The sequence below is a fragment of the Lucilia sericata genome, unplaced genomic scaffold, assembly GCF_015586225.1.
Source record: "Lucilia sericata isolate MDLA Ls3-8-SP2 unplaced genomic scaffold, ASM1558622v1 Contig000211F_arrow, whole genome shotgun sequence".
NCBI lineage: Eukaryota > Metazoa > Arthropoda > Insecta > Diptera > Calliphoridae > Lucilia > Lucilia sericata.
In genome coordinates, this window is record NW_023994239.1 from 313890 (window position 1) to 333125 (window position 19236).

At 30.2% G+C, this 19236-nt stretch overlaps 1 protein-coding gene across 1 annotated transcript in view; it reads left to right on the top strand.

Annotated features, from left to right (window-relative positions):
• The window catches only part of LOC119602155 (plexin-B), a 327104-nt gene that overhangs the window by 151803 nt on the left and 156065 nt on the right, over positions 1-19236 (top strand). Inside the window, exon 6 of the mRNA XM_037953517.1 lies at positions 8612-9312. Coding sequence (XP_037809445.1) covers positions 8612-9312 — 701 coding nt within the window. The remainder of the gene's footprint in view (positions 1-8611; positions 9313-19236) is intronic.

A 19236-nucleotide genomic window follows, 5' to 3' on the forward strand; every position in this document is an offset into this window, starting at 1 on the left:
ACTATAAGAATGCCAGAATATATATAAGTTATTACTTTGTAATTGTTTTTCTATTCATTGATGTTTCCCCTGCCAACAATTGCTATCCAAATTGTGATCATAACGTAACAGTTTAAAGTTTAAAACATTCTGATCTGATATAATCTGAGTGGACTATAAGTGACGACGTTTGTAAGAAACTGTTCCGCCTGTTTAATACTTACTTGATGAGTCGTTTTCGTTTCACTTTTATGTCACTTTTTTATAACATAAAAGAGTGCAAAATTAGTTTTGTCATAACAATAGGGAAACTGGAAATTATTCTAATATTACACTCCTTTATGTCATAAAAGCGACTTTATAACATATTTTCTTTATTTCTCTTTTCTCTTACTTTATGAATAATTTAAAAATTGCTTTATACTCACTAATCTCTCACTTGTGTTTATTATATGTTAAACTTATGTTTTTATACCCTCCACCCAGAGATACAAGCCGAGACGGCTCAAATCGGCGGCGGCTGGCCGCCGGTAATATTTTGCAAGCCGCGCCGTCGCCGACTTCTTTTGGCTCAAAAGCTAAGCCGGCTTAAACGTAGCCGCTGATAAAGATTAGAATCACACATGTATTTCAGAACATAATTTCACCAAATTGAACGGAGTTGCCACTATTTTAAATTCTTATGGCAAATTGAAAAGAGTTGCCACACAATATTGTGCTAATATTAAAATAGTGAAAACTACTATAAATGTCCATTTTCTGCAGAAAAGACAGGTTTCTATGTAACAAACGATTATACAAAGATTTTTCAATATAATAAACCTTATAAGGTCAATTTCTAAAGAAAAAGTTAAATTGAGCCGACAATTTAGCCGCCGCCGATATTTTATGTAATAAGCCGCCGCCGCCGACCCAAAATGGTTGCGCCGCCGCCGCCGATCATTTCCCATCGGCTTGTATCTCTGCCTCCACCACCATCAGTGGTGATAGAGGGTATATATAAGTTTCCGTGTGTAACACCAAGAAATATTCATCTGAGACCCAACAAAGTATATATATTCTGGGTCCTTATGAAATTCTGAGTCGATTTAGCTATGTCCGTCCGTCCGTCTGTCTGTGTAAAACACGCTCACGTTAAAACGAAGCAATGGAAATTAACGAAATTCAGCAAAAATATTCATTATTATCAGTTTGGTATTGAAAATGAGCAAAATCGGTTCACATAGGGAAAAGTAATTTTCTCGAAAACTATGCAAGATAATTTCATGAAAGTCATCATATCCATCGGTTCTACATAGTATCTCGATTCCTGCTGAAAATTGCCAGAATCGGTCCATAATTTCATATACCTCCCATACAAAAGTATATATTCCCGGAAAATGATTTTTTGTTAATAACTTCCGTCAGAATGCCGATATCTTCACAAAATTTTACAACTTAGAATCTTATGTCAACAGAATTTATTGCGAGAAAAAATTTTCTGGATGGGTCCATAATAGGACATAGCTCCCATACAAGGTCCCCTCCCGAAAATCACTTAAACGCACATAACTCATTACTAAATTAAGAAATCCATATCAAATTTGGAATAAGTATTGCTCATATGCCCAGAAATATTACTATGAAAATTTTTTCGATCGGTCCACAATTGGTCATAGCTCCCAACAAGGATCTTCCCGAAAATCACTCAAACGCGCATAACTCATTACTAAATTAAGATATCCATATAATTTGGTACAAGTATTGCTCATATGCACAGAAATATTGCCATGAAATTTTTTTCCGATCGGTCCATAATTGGTCATAGCTCCCATACAAGGACCCTTCCCGAAAATCACTTAAACTCATTACTAAATTAAGATATACATATAAAATTTGGAATAAGTATTGCTCATATGCACAGAAATATTACTATGAAATTTTTTTTCGATCGGTCCATAATTGGTCATAGCTCCCATACAAGGTTCCCTCCCGAAAATCACATAAACGCACATAACTCATTACAAAATATTGATGTACATACATTTAGCACAAATATTGTTCTTATATACATAAATTAAACTATAAAATTGTTTTACGATCGGTCCATATTTGGTCATAGCTCTCATACTAGGTCCCCTCCAGAAAATCACTTAAATACACAATATTCATTACTAAATAATGATATAGATACAGAATTTTGAAATTTTGTCTTTATATACATAATTGGTCATAGCTCCCATACAAGGTCCTTTTACGAAAATCTCTTAAACGCCCATTACTCATTACCAAATAAAGCTATTGATACAATATTTGGCACAAATATTAGTTTGGTATACAAAAATTGTATTTCAAGATTTTTTCACGATAGGTCCATAACATGGGTGCGGTCGGTCCTATGCATGGTTCCCTTCAGAAAATCACTTGAACACACATTACTTATTACTAAATTACGATATAGATACAACATTTGACTGAAATATAGCTTTTATGTACAGAAATTTTGCTTAAAGAATTTTTTTACGATCGGTCTATAATTGGTCATATCTCCCATACTAGGTCCTGCCCCTAAAAGCACTTTAACGGTATTTGACTAGTTGCATTATCAATTTGTGTAGAACAAAATTATATATGTATATATGTATTTTGAAAATCTTTAAATCTTTCACATGCATACATGCACATTATTAAATATCGTTAAAACATATTTTAGGGCGCTATAAAAATATAAAAGAAAATGTAATGTTGAATAAATTTTGGAATTGTAACAGATTTAAGCTATTTAAATATTTGATCAATTAAAAAAGTATTAATATAAAAGTAGCTGGTGGAGGGTATTTAAGATTCGGCTCAGCCAAATATAGCACTCTAACTTGTTTATATATTAAATTTTAAATAAACACAATTTATTACAAAACTTCACAATGTTTTACTATTCACACACTTCTAAATTTTGTGAGCAAGAATAATTCTGCATTGAATTATCTTGTTAGTGTATTAAAAAGTGCTATTTTTATACATTTTTATTCTATCCAATTATTATCATTTACGTTTCCTTTTGGTATATTAATTCGAACTAGAATTTAACAAAAATATGATAAAAATTAGAAAGTAATGTAATTAGTAGTAACATAATGTTGAGCCTAAATAGTGACTAGTTAGTTCATGTATCCAAAATTAAACTCAAATTTGCTGGCAGGGTCACGGCAAATAGACCAACAAAAATCCGCATGCTGACCATTTTCCGTTGTATCTTCTTCCTTTTTATAATATCTCTTGGTGGAACCCTTCGAAATTGTTATCTGATACTGCAGCAAGATTTTCAGGAAAAAGTGTGAGTCCGAAAATGAAGCTTTGGTGACATATTTCTTTTAAAATGTCGATATGCAGAGAGCAATCCTTTAATTTGTTTCTTTGTAGTTTTCAGCTCTTTGTTTTCCCTTAAGAAATGACAAACATCTACAAACTCATCTTCTACTTCATTAAGCTTTATTCTAAATACCTCATCCTCCAAAAGTTCCCGTATTCGTGACCCTACCTTTGTAGGGCCACTTTGTTAAGACACCTTGCTAATTTTGGTACTTTTAGTGAAGATTTCCTGAAGATATATACATCAAACGATGCGTATTTACTATGCTTATTGAATCATAATTTTGAGTTTTCGATATTTATAAACCCACAAATTTTCTTGCAAAAAATTTTAAAAAAGTTTAATTTTGTAAAATTAGCTATATAATTTTGTCATCATATAACTATTTTTTGATCGATCATTCATGGACTAATTATGAAATATATTTTCGCTTGAAGTGTATCCAACCCTCATTGATAGTATTGAACAAATACCCAGAAAAAACTTACATTGAAAAATAATTAATTAAAAAGCTAATAAAACCACTTTTCACTACTTCTTCATTTTATGTCATTATTTTAACACGGTGATGTCATTGGAGGCAAGTACTTCTACGGTCGCTTACAAATAGGGAGTTAAAGAAGTACTTTCAATTTCTCTTACAAAACAGTTGTTGAGTAAGTGGTTTTGTTTTTTAATAAAAATAATAAAAAGAGCCAGCTAGAATACGAACCAGGGACTTCGGTTTGTTAGTCAAATGTTCTACTCACTGCACCACTGCTTAGCTATTTTATTGCGCGTCAAATAATGGTTTTCACATACAAAACTAATTTTGTTTTCTTTTTTGTAAAATACAATTCTTAACACTCAATTAAATAAAATGTACAAACAAAATAACAAAGCCGAAAATAAAGTACTTCTATATCAGATTAGAAGAAAGTCATTACTAGAGTACTTCTAAGTAATGCATACGGTAAGTAGTAGTCATTGAAAAGTAAGTGATTGTGGAAGTACAACCCATTACCGAGTTTTAGCTGGGTATGTATCTTATAATCTTCATAAATATTATAGAAATGCTATTCAAAAAAAGAACTTTTTCACAAATCAAATAATTTTCGCAGAATTTTTTTCTTTTTTATCGACTTATTGGAAACGAATCGATTTTTTGTAAGAAGGGGAGAGGGCCAATTATATACCATACCAAACATTATAGTCGGGCGAGGCCGACCATATAATACCCTACACCTGTTACAAAAATGAAATGTGATTTAGTTTTTATAATAAAGCATTTAAGCTGAATTGTACCTTGCCTCAGATATACTTAAGCCATTTATTGTTGAATAAAATTGTGGTGTTTAAGTCAAATTTTGAAGGGGGCTAGATCAAGTGAGACCCTATAATTATAAAATTCATGAGATTCATCAAGGCTAGTATAGATCTTGATTGTGCAGCTTTTTGTCGAGATAAGAGTATCTTAAACATAATTATGAACTTAAAAGCCCTATTCGGCGGGTTCAGTTGTATGGGGCTAGGTGTACCGATGTTAACCATTTTCAATAGGCTTCGTCTCCGGTACAATAGAAGATCATCTCAAATTTCATTGAATTATCTTCAAAATTGCGTCCTGTAGTTTGATTACAAGGTTTACAAGCCCTATTCGGGGGTTCAGTTGTATGGGGGCTAGGTGAAATATTGGACCTATCTTAACCATTTTCAATATTGACCCTGGGACAATAGAATATTATGTACCAAATTTCATTGAATTGTCTTCAAAATTGAGACCTGTAGTTTGATTAAGGTGGGTATACGAGCAATATTATTGTGCGTTACAAACATCAGCACAAACCCAATATACCCTCCCCACTAAAGTGGTGTAGGGTATAATTACTTGTAACAGTAAAATTGCTGTATATTTTATACAAAATTCAATATTTTTTTATAAATTTTCTTCCTTTATCAATTACTTAATTATTTTCTATAATAAAGAAAATTTTTTTGATGATTTCAATAACAATACTTCAGAATCATTTTAAGAATTTGTTCTGATTTACCTACTTCTAGAATGTGTTAATAAATAAACACTTCAGATTCTTGAAAAGCAATCTTGGAAATCGCCTTTACTTCTACAACCAGATTTGAGGGAAATTGTTCGGTTTTTTAAGAATTTCTAATAAGTTCTTCAGCAATAGTTGTACCCCAATTCAATGGAACGTATGAATTCTGAAACTCGTTTAAAACTCTCAAAAACATAAATTAATTTCTTTATATAGAAAAGGATTTCATATGAAAAGAAATAATTTCAAATAGTGAGAAAGAACTTAATTAAAAACAATTTAGAGTGCAATATTCGACTGAACTTAAATACCCTCCACCAGCTACTTTTATATTAATATTTTCTAATTGATCAAATATTTTTAGAAATATGTAAGTTTTCTCATGCCTTAAATAGAAAAACCCCAAGATTTAAACTGATTAAATCTGTTACAATTGCAAGATTTATTGAACATTAGAAACGCCATTTTCTATTATATTTTTATAGCGCCCTAAGATATGTTTTAGCGGTATTTAATAATTTGTATATAATATTGTTCTACACAAATTGATCATGCAACTAGTTAAATACGGTTAAAGCGATTTTCGGGGCAGGATCTAGTATGGGAAAAATGACCAAATATAGACCGATCGTAAACATTTCTGTACATACAAGCTATATTTCAGTCAATTTTTGTATCTATATCGTAATTTAGTAATAAGTAATGTGTGTTTAACTGATTTTCGAAACGGAACCTTGTATGGGACCGATTGCACCCATATTACGAACCGATCGTGAAAAAATCTTGAAATATAATACTTGTGCCAAATTTTGTATCAATAGCTTTATTTGGTAATGAGTAATGTGCGTTTAAGAGATTTTTGTAAGACGACCCTGTATAGGAGCTATGACCAATTATGGTCCGATCGTAAAAAAACTCCACAGTAACATTAATGTATATAAAGACAAAATTTTGGCTAAATTCTGTATATATATCATTATTTGGTAATGAATATTGTTCATTTAAGTGATTTTCTGGAGGGGACCTTGTATGGGAGCTATGACCAAATATGGACGGATCGTGAAAAAATTGTATAGTGTCATTTATGTATATAAGAGCAATATTTGTGCTAAATGTATAGATATCAATATTTGGTAATGAATTATGTGCATTTAAATGCTTTTCGGTTGGGGACCTTGTATAGGATCTATGACCAATTATGGACCGATCGGAAAAAATCCAGAGTAATATTTCTGTATATAAGAGCAATACTTGTACCAAATTTTGATATGAATATCTTAATTTAGTAATGAGTTATTTGCGTTTAAGTGACTTTCTGCGGGGACCTTGTACGGGAGCTATGACCAATTATGGACCGATCGGAAAAAATTTCACAGTAACATTCTGTATATAAGAGCAATACTTGCACCAAATTTTGTATGGATATCTTAATTTAGAAATGAGTTATGTGCGTTTAAGTGATTTTTGGGACTGGACCTTGTATGGGAGCTATGAGCAAATATGGACCCATTGTGAAAAAAATTTTAAAATAAAATGTATACAAAGGTAATATGTGTGCCAAATTTTGAATGAATATCATTATTTTATAATGAGTTATGTACGTTTAAATGATTTTCTGAAGGGGACCTTATATATGAGATATGACCAATTATGGACCGCTCCGGAAATTTTTTTCTTTTGATGAATTCTACTGGCATAAAACTTTAATTTGTAAAATTTTGTGAAAATATCGACATTCAAACGGAAGTTATTAACAAAAAACTAATTTTCCGGGAATATGTACATTTGTATGGGAGGTATACGACATTGTGGACCGATTCCGCGAATTTTCAACAAGAATAAAGCACTTGTATAGAAACAAATGTGTGATGATTTTCATGGTGTTATATTGCACAGTTTTTGGGAAAATAACATGAAAGTATGTGAAAAAAGCATAATTTTTTCGGAGTTTTTTCAAATTTTGATTCATAACTTCTTCCGATGTGAAGAGATTTTGTTAATTTTCAATACCAAACCGAGTAGGACAATAATAGATATTTTGCGTGAATTTGGTTAATTTCTGTTGCTTCGTGTTAGCGTGAGAATGTTTTATACAGACAGGCAGAAGGACGAACAGACAGACATATGTAACTAGGTCATATTCATAATATATATACTTTGTTGGGTCTCAGATGAATATTTCTGGGTGTTACACAAGGAATGATCACCACTGATAGTGGTGGAGTGTATAATATACATAGATTTGAACTCAAAGAAGTGGAGAAGTATAACTTTGTTTTTTATACGAAGAAAAATAATGTAAAAAAACCACATAATTTTTTTTACTAATCCAGTTTCTTTTTATTCGATTAACCGAGTAATTTTGAATTATCCGATTAATAACCGGCTAACATAAAACCTCAGATAATTATTTGTCAAATGAACCGAATTAGTTAAAACCCCGAATAATTGAATACCCTATTATATACCATGTAGTGCAGCAAATATTTTTGCTTGTTAACATCTTCTTAGCCTATAATGTTAATGACAGTCTTTAATCTGTACACCCAACGCTTCCAACGCCTCAAAGGTGAACTGAACTCCAAAATATGTGTTATCTCTTTTACTTGTCGCCATCCTCGTCACTAATATAACACGTTTATTCTATTCAAGACGTGAAGTCTTTTATTAAAATTCAAACACGGATTTTTTAGTACTTTTTCCTTCTTTAAAGAGTACCTTTTATTTTTTTTTTATAATGTTGAACCTAGAAACAAAAAATTAAACATTAAGAGTCCTAAGTTAGTGAAAATCTGCAGTAAAAGATTTTTGGCACTATTTCGTTATATGACTGGTACTTTTTAGCTTTTATGCACACAGGTAGCACCCTGATTGTTTGGACATCTATATAATGAGAACTTCTGGTACTTTTTCGTTTACAACTGGTATTTTTTGATTTTTTTTTAATAAAACTAGCTGTTTTTTATAACATCATGGCGAAGGGTATATAAGATTCGACACAGCCGAATATACAATTGTTACTTGTTGTAAGCTCACCTGGTATACTTTGCAATTAATGTTATTTTTGTAAAATAAATAATTAGTCATGTTATTTTATAATAAAATAAACATATTCTATTAAATAGTATTAGAAAACAAGAGGGCAAAAAGTTCAATAGACACAATATCATAAAAGTTTAGCGATAATTAATTAATTATGTTTTACTTGTTTATGTGTTATGTATTAATAATATTATATAATTTATTTCAGGGTCAACGTTGCATCTCTTTTGATGATTGTGTTGATGAACAAAATGGAATATGCTACAGAAATTTTAAAATGTCTACTACTTCGTTTAGTAGACAAATCGGTTTGTAGTAAACATCCGCAATTGATGTTGCGTCGTACAGAAAGTGTCGTTGAAAAAATGTTAACCAATTATATGGCCATTTGTATGTATGATTATTTAAAGGAATATGCTGGGTCAAGCTTGTTTTTATTGTTTAAAGCCATTAAACATCAAATTGAAAAAGGCCTAGTTGATGCCATAACTCATGACGCTCGATATTCATTATCAGAGGAAAGACTTTTGCATGAACAAATACCCCATTCAGTTGTTATGCTACATATCGTACAAGATGACTTAGATGAAAAGGTACAATGCAAAGTTTTAGATTGGGATACGATATCGCAAGTCAAATGCAAAATTTTGGATGCCTTATTTAAAAACACCCCCTTTTCAATGAGGCCATCTGTACATGAAGTTGATTTAGAATGGCGTCACGGCCGAGGTGGTCATTTGATACTACAGGATGAGGATTTAACAACGAAAACTATTAACTGTTGGAAACGTTTGAATACATTAGCTCATTATGGTGTTAAAGAATCGGCTGTTATGAGTTTAGTTGCCAGACAAAATGATAGTTTTAATATCCCATATTCAAAACAGCAATCCCATCCATATAACAATTGTAAGTAATATTTAGCAAAAGCGATTTATTTTCATTAAAACTTTTCCATTATTTTACAATTAACTACTTTTAAATATTCATTCAAAAGAAAATCTTTTTAAATAATAGTGTTTCTGGTTGGTTGTATTTTAATATTTACGTCCTATTTAATTTTCTAAAACAAATTTAAAAACATTACTTATTAAAGTTATTAATGAATTAATCCCATTTGGAAACGCTCTCTTTATATTACAGCTTGAATTGATTTGTATAATATTATCAAAATATTACGTTAGATTTACAGTTCCAAACACTTTTATTTTATAAATTCATGTTATAATAAAATGGAATGCATTTTGTTGTGAACATTTCTTATTTCCTTTTCAGTTTTGAATTTGATGAAATTCGCCCAAAGATAAATCAAAGAAATTGCGATAACTGATGGGAAACGGCCAAAGTTTTTAACTTAAATCTTTTTTTGATAAAAAATTTAATTGTATTTTGGTAAATATTCATGAACTAATCATGAAAATAGGCCAAAGAAATTTTCCTTCCCTGGGTAGATCCATTTTTGAACATCATAAAGTTGTAAATCGTAAAAGGATATTGGAAAACAGCAATATATATTTTTGATCGTTTATAGCATTTTAAGTAATGTGACATTGATACTAACGCTACACGTCAAAAATTTTCCAGAAAAACATCAGCCCACCCCAAACCGGATGATAAGACGAACCTATAAGGCTGGTCCAAAGGAATCATCCACGGGCATCAAGCGGTAAATTTGAGAATATTTAGATATAACGTTATCTAAGCCAATTATTTCGCGATTTTTGTTGAAATCGCGACATCTTGGAAGAGAATCGCGAAAGAAACCTTTAGCAACTAAAGTTCAAAGAATTTGCCATTTCTCATTCGAATATCTGCCACACCTTTTATCATTTATTGTACCCTGTATATTGAGGTTTAATACGATTAATCTCTCTTTCAAAGCTCCGAAGTAAATATTTCCAGTGATTAACCGCCTAATTCTGATAAGATCAGGTCAATTCAACTCGATATTTCATATACAAGAGATATTGCAAATTCTTTTAATTTTAGTTGGAAAATGTTTTTTTGCGCGATTCTTTCACAAGATTCTATCAAACATAACTTTATATCCAATTTGTCTCATATTTACAGCTGGGTGCCCATGGATCATTTCTTTGGGCCATTTTTAGAGATTAGTTTATCATCCTATTTGGGGTGGGCTGATGTTTTTCTGGAAAATTTTTGACTTGAAGCGTTAGTATCAGTGACATACAGGCAAATCCCGGTATAACGAATCTCACTTTAACGAAAATCCGATATAACGAACAGCCAAATTTTTAACATTAACTACCTTATATAGCGAACGTTTAAGAAATTTTATACTCGATATAACGAATAAAAAGAAAAAATACCTAAAAAATCCAGCTTTTGATTTTATATTTATATTGTTAATATCAAAAACTTGATTGAGCAATTAGAATATAATGTAAAAATGAAAGAAATCGTCCATATTCCTAATTTTAGTTATACTACATATCTGACCTATCGATCAAAATTCCTTACATTATAATCTATAAAGCATAAATCTGTTAGATGTGAATTTAATGGTAAATTTAGCTTGAATAGTGTTTAAAAGTGATACATTGAAATAATAAAATTTTACAGCAAAATAAATTATTTCGATACCCCAATATGGCGCAATATTCCAGGGTTTTGAAATTATCAGCATGAGACTCAGTTATCGATTCTCAAGTTCAGTTTTTCCTCAAAAGAGTTTAATTCTATCTTCTAGATAATAAAATAAGGTTAAGGAAATAGCAGGAAATTAAAGTTGATAGAAAACTAAAATCCTTCACAAATTTTTCAATCCGTTCAGATGTTCAAAATGGAAAAACGTGTGCGTTGTTATTAGTTGTTTGAAATAAAATTTGAAGTAATAATTTCATACATTAATTTGAATGGTTTTTTGTCCATTAAATAAAGAAATTTACTAGAAAAAATAATTCCGATATAACGAATATTTCGATTTAACGAAAGGGCCTGACATTATATCATTCGTTATACCGGGATTTGCCTGTATTTCTTAATATGCTATAAACGATCACAAAAATATTTTTTTTGAACAATATGACTATCCTATATCCTTTTACGATTTACAAGCATTATAAAGTACAAAAAGGGATCTACCCAGGGAAGAAGTATTTCTTTGGCCTATTTTCATGATTAGTCCTAAAAATAATGATGTCAAATTTCTTATACATTAAATTAAAAATAATATTTACTAAAATACAGTTAATTTTTTTTATCAAAATTACAATTAACTTAAACATTTTTTTAATAAAAATGTCCGTTTCCAATTAGTTGTCGCAATTTCTTTGATGTATCTTTTGGGCGATTTTTACCAAATTAAAAATTGAAAAAGAATTAAGAATCTTCCACCAGAAAACGCATTCCACTTTATTATAACAACATAAATTTATAAAATACAAGTAATTGGAACTGAAAATCTAACGTAATATTTTGATAATTTTATACAAATCACGTCAAGCTATAATATAACGAGAGCGTTTCAAATTAGCTGACTACAGCTGTATATGGGAAATTTCAAGTGAAATGACCAATGGCTGGGAAACCGATGTCTTCCGATCGAAATTTTATAGGGCAGGATATTAGTTTAGACAAAAATTTTCAACATGAACTCTCTGAAGTACAATATGTTTAGTTTGCCAGAAAGTTCACTTTTTTGTTTTAATGCACTATTTTTAACAGTTATTTACTTGTAAACTATTTTTTAATTGATTTTCGGAAAATAACTGTTTAAATTCGGATTTTTCATTTGAAATTCGGCAAATAATAATGTATGTTAAGGTTTAATTCGTTTGAAATTCTAATTCAATTATGTAGAAAATTATATTTTTCATTTCTAATTCAAAAAAGAAAAATGGAGTTGAGATTTTGTATTTCAATTTCGGAAAATAATGTTACGATTAATTTAAAAATGTAACCGTTCTATTCAGAGTTTCATATAAAAAATTTGATTTTCACTTGTTCTTTTCAGAATTTCCAACAAAAAATCTCATTTCCAATTGATTTTTTTAATATAAAATTCAGTTGTTCCTAATTCCGAAAATAGAAAATATCAATTTCAATTGGATTTTTTTAATGAAAATTATCAGTTTTAATTAAGCTTTTTGTATGCAAAATTTTAATTTAAATTGAACTTTTCTGAATTCCTCAACATTGTTGTCTATTTTAACGGTACAATATATCCTCTTCGGAGGTATTAATACACAAAGCATAATTTAATATTAAATAAATAATTTTGAAACATGTAAAAGAAATAGAATTTTTCTCCAAACTGTTAGTAACAATAAAAAATATATCTTTTCATGAATAAATTTAAAAGGTATTAAACTAATGTCGAAATGTGAAAAAAAGCTTATAAAAAATAATATTTTGTTAATTTTTGTTTTCCAAAAAAAGCTTTAAGTTTATAGACTTGCGTTGTTCACTCTTTAAAATAACAAATTTAAGGTGTTCGTATTATCCAGGAGTTTATAATATCGAGTGTTTCCTCACGACTTTTTTTAAATTCTTCAAATTATAGTTTCTTAAAATTTCGACAAAATCTTATCTTCTAAAGAAAATTAAAGAAATTTAGCTTTATAATATTATATATTTAAGTTTGTCATTCCCTGTGTAACTCCAAGAAAAATTCATTTAAGACCCAACAAAGTATATATATTCTGGTCCTTATGAAATTCTGAGTCGATTTAGCTATGTCCGTCTGTCTGATTAAAACACGCTCACGTTAAAACTAAGCAAAAGAAATTAACCAAATTCACTAAAAATATTAATTGTTATCCTAAGCACTTTGGTATTGAAAATCAGCAAAATCGGTTCACGACATAAAAAGTTATGAGTAAAAATTTCAGACTCCCTCGAAATAAATTATATATAATAATTAAATAAATTATATATTATAATTAATTATAAACATAAATCAAATTATCGACGTAGATCTGTATCGGCCCACAATTGGTCATAGCTGCCATATAAGGTCCACTTTCAAAAAGCTATCGAGACAAAATTCGACATGAATATGTTTTGTGTATCCAGCAAAAATAAAACGAAGTACTTCCAAAAGAATAACATTTATCACCACTTCAAAAGTAGCACTAAGTGAATTTTTTTACCTTCTGTGGAAGAGATGTTTAATGGCTTCCGAAGAAGCAAAAATAATTATATCGCCCATTTATTTAAGTATGTGATGGAGTTCGCGCGTTTGTTTGCCTTTAGTAATTTTTCTAAGTCATTTTCGAAACAAAGAAAAAAGAAAATTGTCAATACAAACGTAAACAATCGAAAAAATTATGAGAAAAATCCAAAAAATAATAAAGCATATGTTTTGTGCCACAAAATAAAAAGGAAAATAATAAATACAAAAGAGAACAATCGAAAAAATTTTGCAAAATTAAAGACTTTTTTTAAATTGTTATTTTTAAATAAAATTATTAAAAATCGTTATTAGTTTTCATCAATACTAGAAGAAAACATGTCTGATTTAATTTTCAATCATTTGATTAGCTTTTAAAATCGAAGATTAAGCAAAATTCTTTAGTTCACTTTAGTAAATGTTTGTGATTTGAAATAGTCAAACTTCTTGCGATTGTGATCTATAGCACACCTATTTTGCGATTTGATTTCACAATCGCCAATGTTAGGCGATATGCGGTTGTCATCACATGGGCGATTATTCAATACTAAAGATATATTTTTTTGTTCTTCCATTTAATTAGTTAAAAAAAATTTATTTTTGTGCTATTGTGTTAAATGTGTCTATTTCCCTATATTATTTAAGTCGAATTAATTGTATTCTATAATCCAACAATTTTACTTCCAAATAACTTCCAAAAAAAAGAACATAAAAATTACTTCTTGAGAATTACTTCAGAAGTAGGGAATTTGGAATCAAATAAAAAGGACATCCCTCCTATGACAAGCCTGTGTTAAAATCATGACTTCTGCAGGTCTTTTTCAGTACTTCCATAGAGTAAAATCTACCTCTTTTTCGCTTCTTTTGGAGTTCTTTTTTTGCTAGGTATGTATCAATTATTGTTATTTATTTATTTATAGTTTTATTTATTTAACAAAATCTTGATCATCTTCACATGGACATGCCATAAGTGGTTATGGTTATGCTATATACCTAAATATTTTACTACATCTGACTGTTATTGGAGACACATCAGTATGCACAACCATTTTATATTCACTTCTAGAGCGATATGGTTTAAATATCACAAATTTAGTTTTTTCAGCTATGCATCCAAAAGCATAGCTGAATCATACTCAATTTGCGTCTGCAAAACTTGTTTGTGTTTGTATCGATAAAATAGGTATATATCATCTGCATACACAGAAAGAGTTTTTGCCAATTTTCTATCTATTAAATGGATAATTGTTAAAAAATTAATTTTGAGTAATTTTTTATTTGATTTTTTGATAATATCGTCGTTTTTTTCTGACAGTGCTATCAATGCACAGTGCCACATTTGCCCAATCTAGAACGACATAAGTCGAAAAAAAAGTTGTTCGATTGTTTTCATTTTTGAATATCTATCACAGAACATATCAAATAACATGAATTAAATAACGTTACACAGTGGGGTAGAATCGATATTTTTTGGAAATAAATCTGGCATTTCTAAACGGCTGATCCGATCGGTATAAAATTTGGCGTGAGCGTAGCCAAGGAGTATTCGAGTTTAAGTTTTGAAGATGCCCCAGGGACGGCGCTGTGGCGGCTCAAAGTAGGGTACCTACGACATGTAAAGTTTTTAAACTCGTGCCATTTTTTTGTTTTTCATCCAAATACAAAGATTTTGCTTGGACATACTACTTATCTCTTATACTATCCGAGTTATAGGCATTTAAAATTTAGTGATACAAAATTTACCATACCTTGGTCCGCCTTTTTTTGAATACCGGGCGTAATTTTGGACCAAATGGACTCAATATACAAAAAATTTCAGATCAATATCATTTACAGATCCAAAAATATACATTTTTTAATTTAAAAATTCAAAAAATTTTAGATTTTTGCCGTTTTTTTGCCAAAAATGTGTCTTAACTCTTTTATTAATAAAATAAAATTTTCTTTAAGAACATATATTTATAGTTTTCTAAAAGGTATCTTTACGCAGAACGCTTTGGCGTAAAAAACTTGTCCTATTTTTTTAAAATGTTGCCACTGCGTCCTTCCGAATATGACCTATTTTTTATCAAAACTTCAACTTTGGGCGACATGTCCTAAAATCCCAAAGCTGGGATCAGAAAACTGAAAGCAGTTTTGGAAACCTCAATATGTTTTATATTTACTCCAAAAGTATTTTCCCAGCCCTGAAAGAAATGTGGACCCTATGGGCAAAAATAAAGATTTTGTCATATATTAAATATTTGTTTAATTTCTAAAACTATGATTTATGTCAAAATTTTAATAGAGTCGCAGATAGCTACAACAATTTAGTCCATATTTATCCCTTAATATCATTTTTTAGTTAGATATGGAAATTCTCGACCCTTGCATTGCATTGCATTCAAAAATATGTTCATTTAAACCTGTGTCCTTTAATTTCATCTTTTTCATATTTTAGTATTAAGTAAGACAGAACATACATTTGGTGTTGAATAAAATATTTAGACAATTTTTAAAAATTATTTAGTTAATTATTTTATTAAAGACTATAACATTGTATATACAAAAAAAAATATAATTTTATTATGAGCCACGCACAACAACACCTAAATCACCCCACACAAACCACCTTTCCCGCCCACCGAAATATAAAACACAATTTAATACAATATCATCAGTTAGTATAATAGCTTTTTTTATTTGAACTGTTTATCTTAAACATAATACAATTAATTCTTACAACCTACTTATATAGTTAATTCCTAACACTACTTATTTTCTATAAAATAATCTGTCATATCGGTATACATATCCAGATGGTCCATTAAATCTTCCTTGTTTTGAGATGATAGAGTTTCATAACAAATCCATCTTTTTCGCATAATTGAAAGAACAGGATCAGAAGATAGAAGTAAACTATTAAAAATATCTTCATTCTGTGATTGCCTGGAGCATTTTCTTGAGCTGAATAGTTGAACATGCTTAAAATCTCGATTCCTCGCTTCCTGGGCTTCTTCTGTTAACTCTCCAAGTGGAAGAATATTCGATTCAATTATTATTTGACCATGACACAATACTTTGTGTACTGTTAGTGTTAGTTCCCTCCATGGATACAGAGATACAAGTAATTTAGAAATTTCCGATGTATATTCCCCAAATCGATTTCCATTAATTTTATGTTTACTATTCAGTGCCATTAAAATAGTGTTAACTCTTCGAAGCAACTCCTTGTCGATTCCAGTTATTTTTGAAGTAATTTCAAAATCACGAAAAAACCTTCTCGCCGTATTACCGTCATTTGTACTACCGCAACTTGGAAGTGGTTTGTCGATGTTTAATCCCATCTGAACTTTAAATTCTTCTTGGATTCTGCTTTTTTCCGCAAATCGGATTCTGCTTTTTTCCCAAATCGATTTCCATTAATTTTATGTTTACTATTCAGTGCCATTAAAATAGTGTTAACTCTTCGAAGCAACTCCTTGTCGATTCCAGTTATTTTTGAAGTAATTTCAAAATCACGAAAAAACCTTCTCGCCGTATTACCGTCATTTGTACTACCGCAACTTGGAAGTGGTTTGTCGATGTTTAATCCCATCTGAACTTTAAATTCTTCTTGGATTCTGCTTTTTTTCCGCAGCTCTCAGTTCTTTCAATTCTTCATTATTTTTTGTTGATTTAGTAAGATTCTCTGGCACACTTCTATATTTGAGGTCGTATGCTATGTGTAAAAAGTAATCCAAAAATCGTATTCTGGCATGAAGTGGTGAAATTCCGAAAGACAGGACTTCTTCATTAATACTTCTGCTTTTGTTTATATTTGAGAATTGCGACTTTTTCTCATTACATATTGAGCATCTCCAGAAGGAAGAAGTTTCTGTTATGGCATTGCTGACCTTTCCATCAATCATTGTTAAGCTTAGCTGATATGATACGTCAATAGAGAATTCCTTTGTGTTTATGCAAATGGGCCCCAGTGCATTTATTTCATCTTTTAAATATTCCACTAAATCTTTTGTTGTTTTCTTTGACTCCTTTATATATTCAAATCCAATGGGTCTACAAAAATTTTTTGAACCCGGAGTTGTATTGATCCATATATCTTCAAATGAATTTCCGATGCTTGACGATGATGGATTAAGGGAATATGAACGAATTCGTAATGGCACTAATGATGACATAAATACACTTTTGTAGTCTGCTAATGTCCGACTTCCACAAGCTTGTTTGTATTCTGGAAGTGCTGATAAAACGTCACATCCCCACTTACACATTAAGACAACATCACAGTTATGAATTTTCCTTAGTTGGTCTTCTGAAAAGTCTGACACAATTCTTGATGCTGTGTTTTCGAGCAAAGATGATATATCAATACAAGCTTCCACATCATTAACAGCAATAGGTGATGGTAGGATAGTTTGTTTTTTTTTTCCTGGATCGCCTTGTATGATGGTAATATATTGTGTCCTTTTTCATGCAGAGCTTTCCTTAATATTTGGTACTTATTTCGACTGAGACCCAGTTCCAACATAAGCGCTATTGCTTCCTCTTCAGTAAAATTTGATTGTTATGTTGGAGTTGGTATACTTTCCACAATTCGCTTAAGTCGTTTTGGTGATGCATTAGGGAGAATAGTTGCAATATGTACGGCATCCATAGGTTGGTTTTCCTTTTTCAGCATTTCGTTAAATGTATCAGCAATTTCCTCATTTGAGATTGAAAAAAGTTTTTGTGTGACCCTCTTTTTTTTTACCTTGAACATAAGTCTTCGTATGACTTGCGGGGCGCTCCTGTTGATGTGTTGTAAGTTGAGATTTCCGTAGTAGTTTCCATCCAACTACAAAATTTTAATCGAAATTTCTTTTGATTTCCATCCACAGACTTACTTTTTACATCAAAAAGTTTTAAAAAGTTTTCAATTTTTGATATGCCTGTTTTGTCTACTTTTCTACTATATGTAGTTTTTATATAATTTGAAATGTCTTCAATTCTTTCTGGCCCTTTTGAAGATACACTCCATAAAACGGAACACAACTCTTCGTACTTTAATGTAATCTTCATTGTAGATTTATTAAATATGGTACTTAAAATCTGAGAAGTTTACTTATATACCAATTCTTGTCATTTCCGATACAGGTATTCCAAAGTAAATAATTACGAATTGTCTACCTATTACCATTTAGGACTATATTACTATAACCTGTAATTCAGTCATTGATATTTCTTATTAGTGAATGAATAGAAATTATCATTACCTGTATATGATAATTCCTTTAAAAATTAAAGGAACGGGTATTTGAAAGAAATTAAAGGGAATAAATAGAAAGATTATCTGCACACTACCCAGCCAATAGAGTTTAAAATATTCGATTGTGAAGAGAGGAGAATAAAGGTATTTATATCAAAGTTATTTAATACATGTATTTACATTCGTTATTCGTACATTAAGAGCCTTTACAATATATGCGTTATTCATGGTGTAGCGTGCAAGAATTCATCACTTCTATATTGATCTTGAAATTTCTCCTTCAAATATTATTTTCGGATATATGTAAAACATATGTATATATGTACATTGAAACGGGTTTTTTCCTCTCCTGATATTAACATTTGTATGTATAATTCTATGTACATACATTGGTACATCTATATGCATGACAATCTTTTTCGCCCTTTTTTTAGCATTAAGTTGTTCACCCTGTACATTTACATTATTCTGT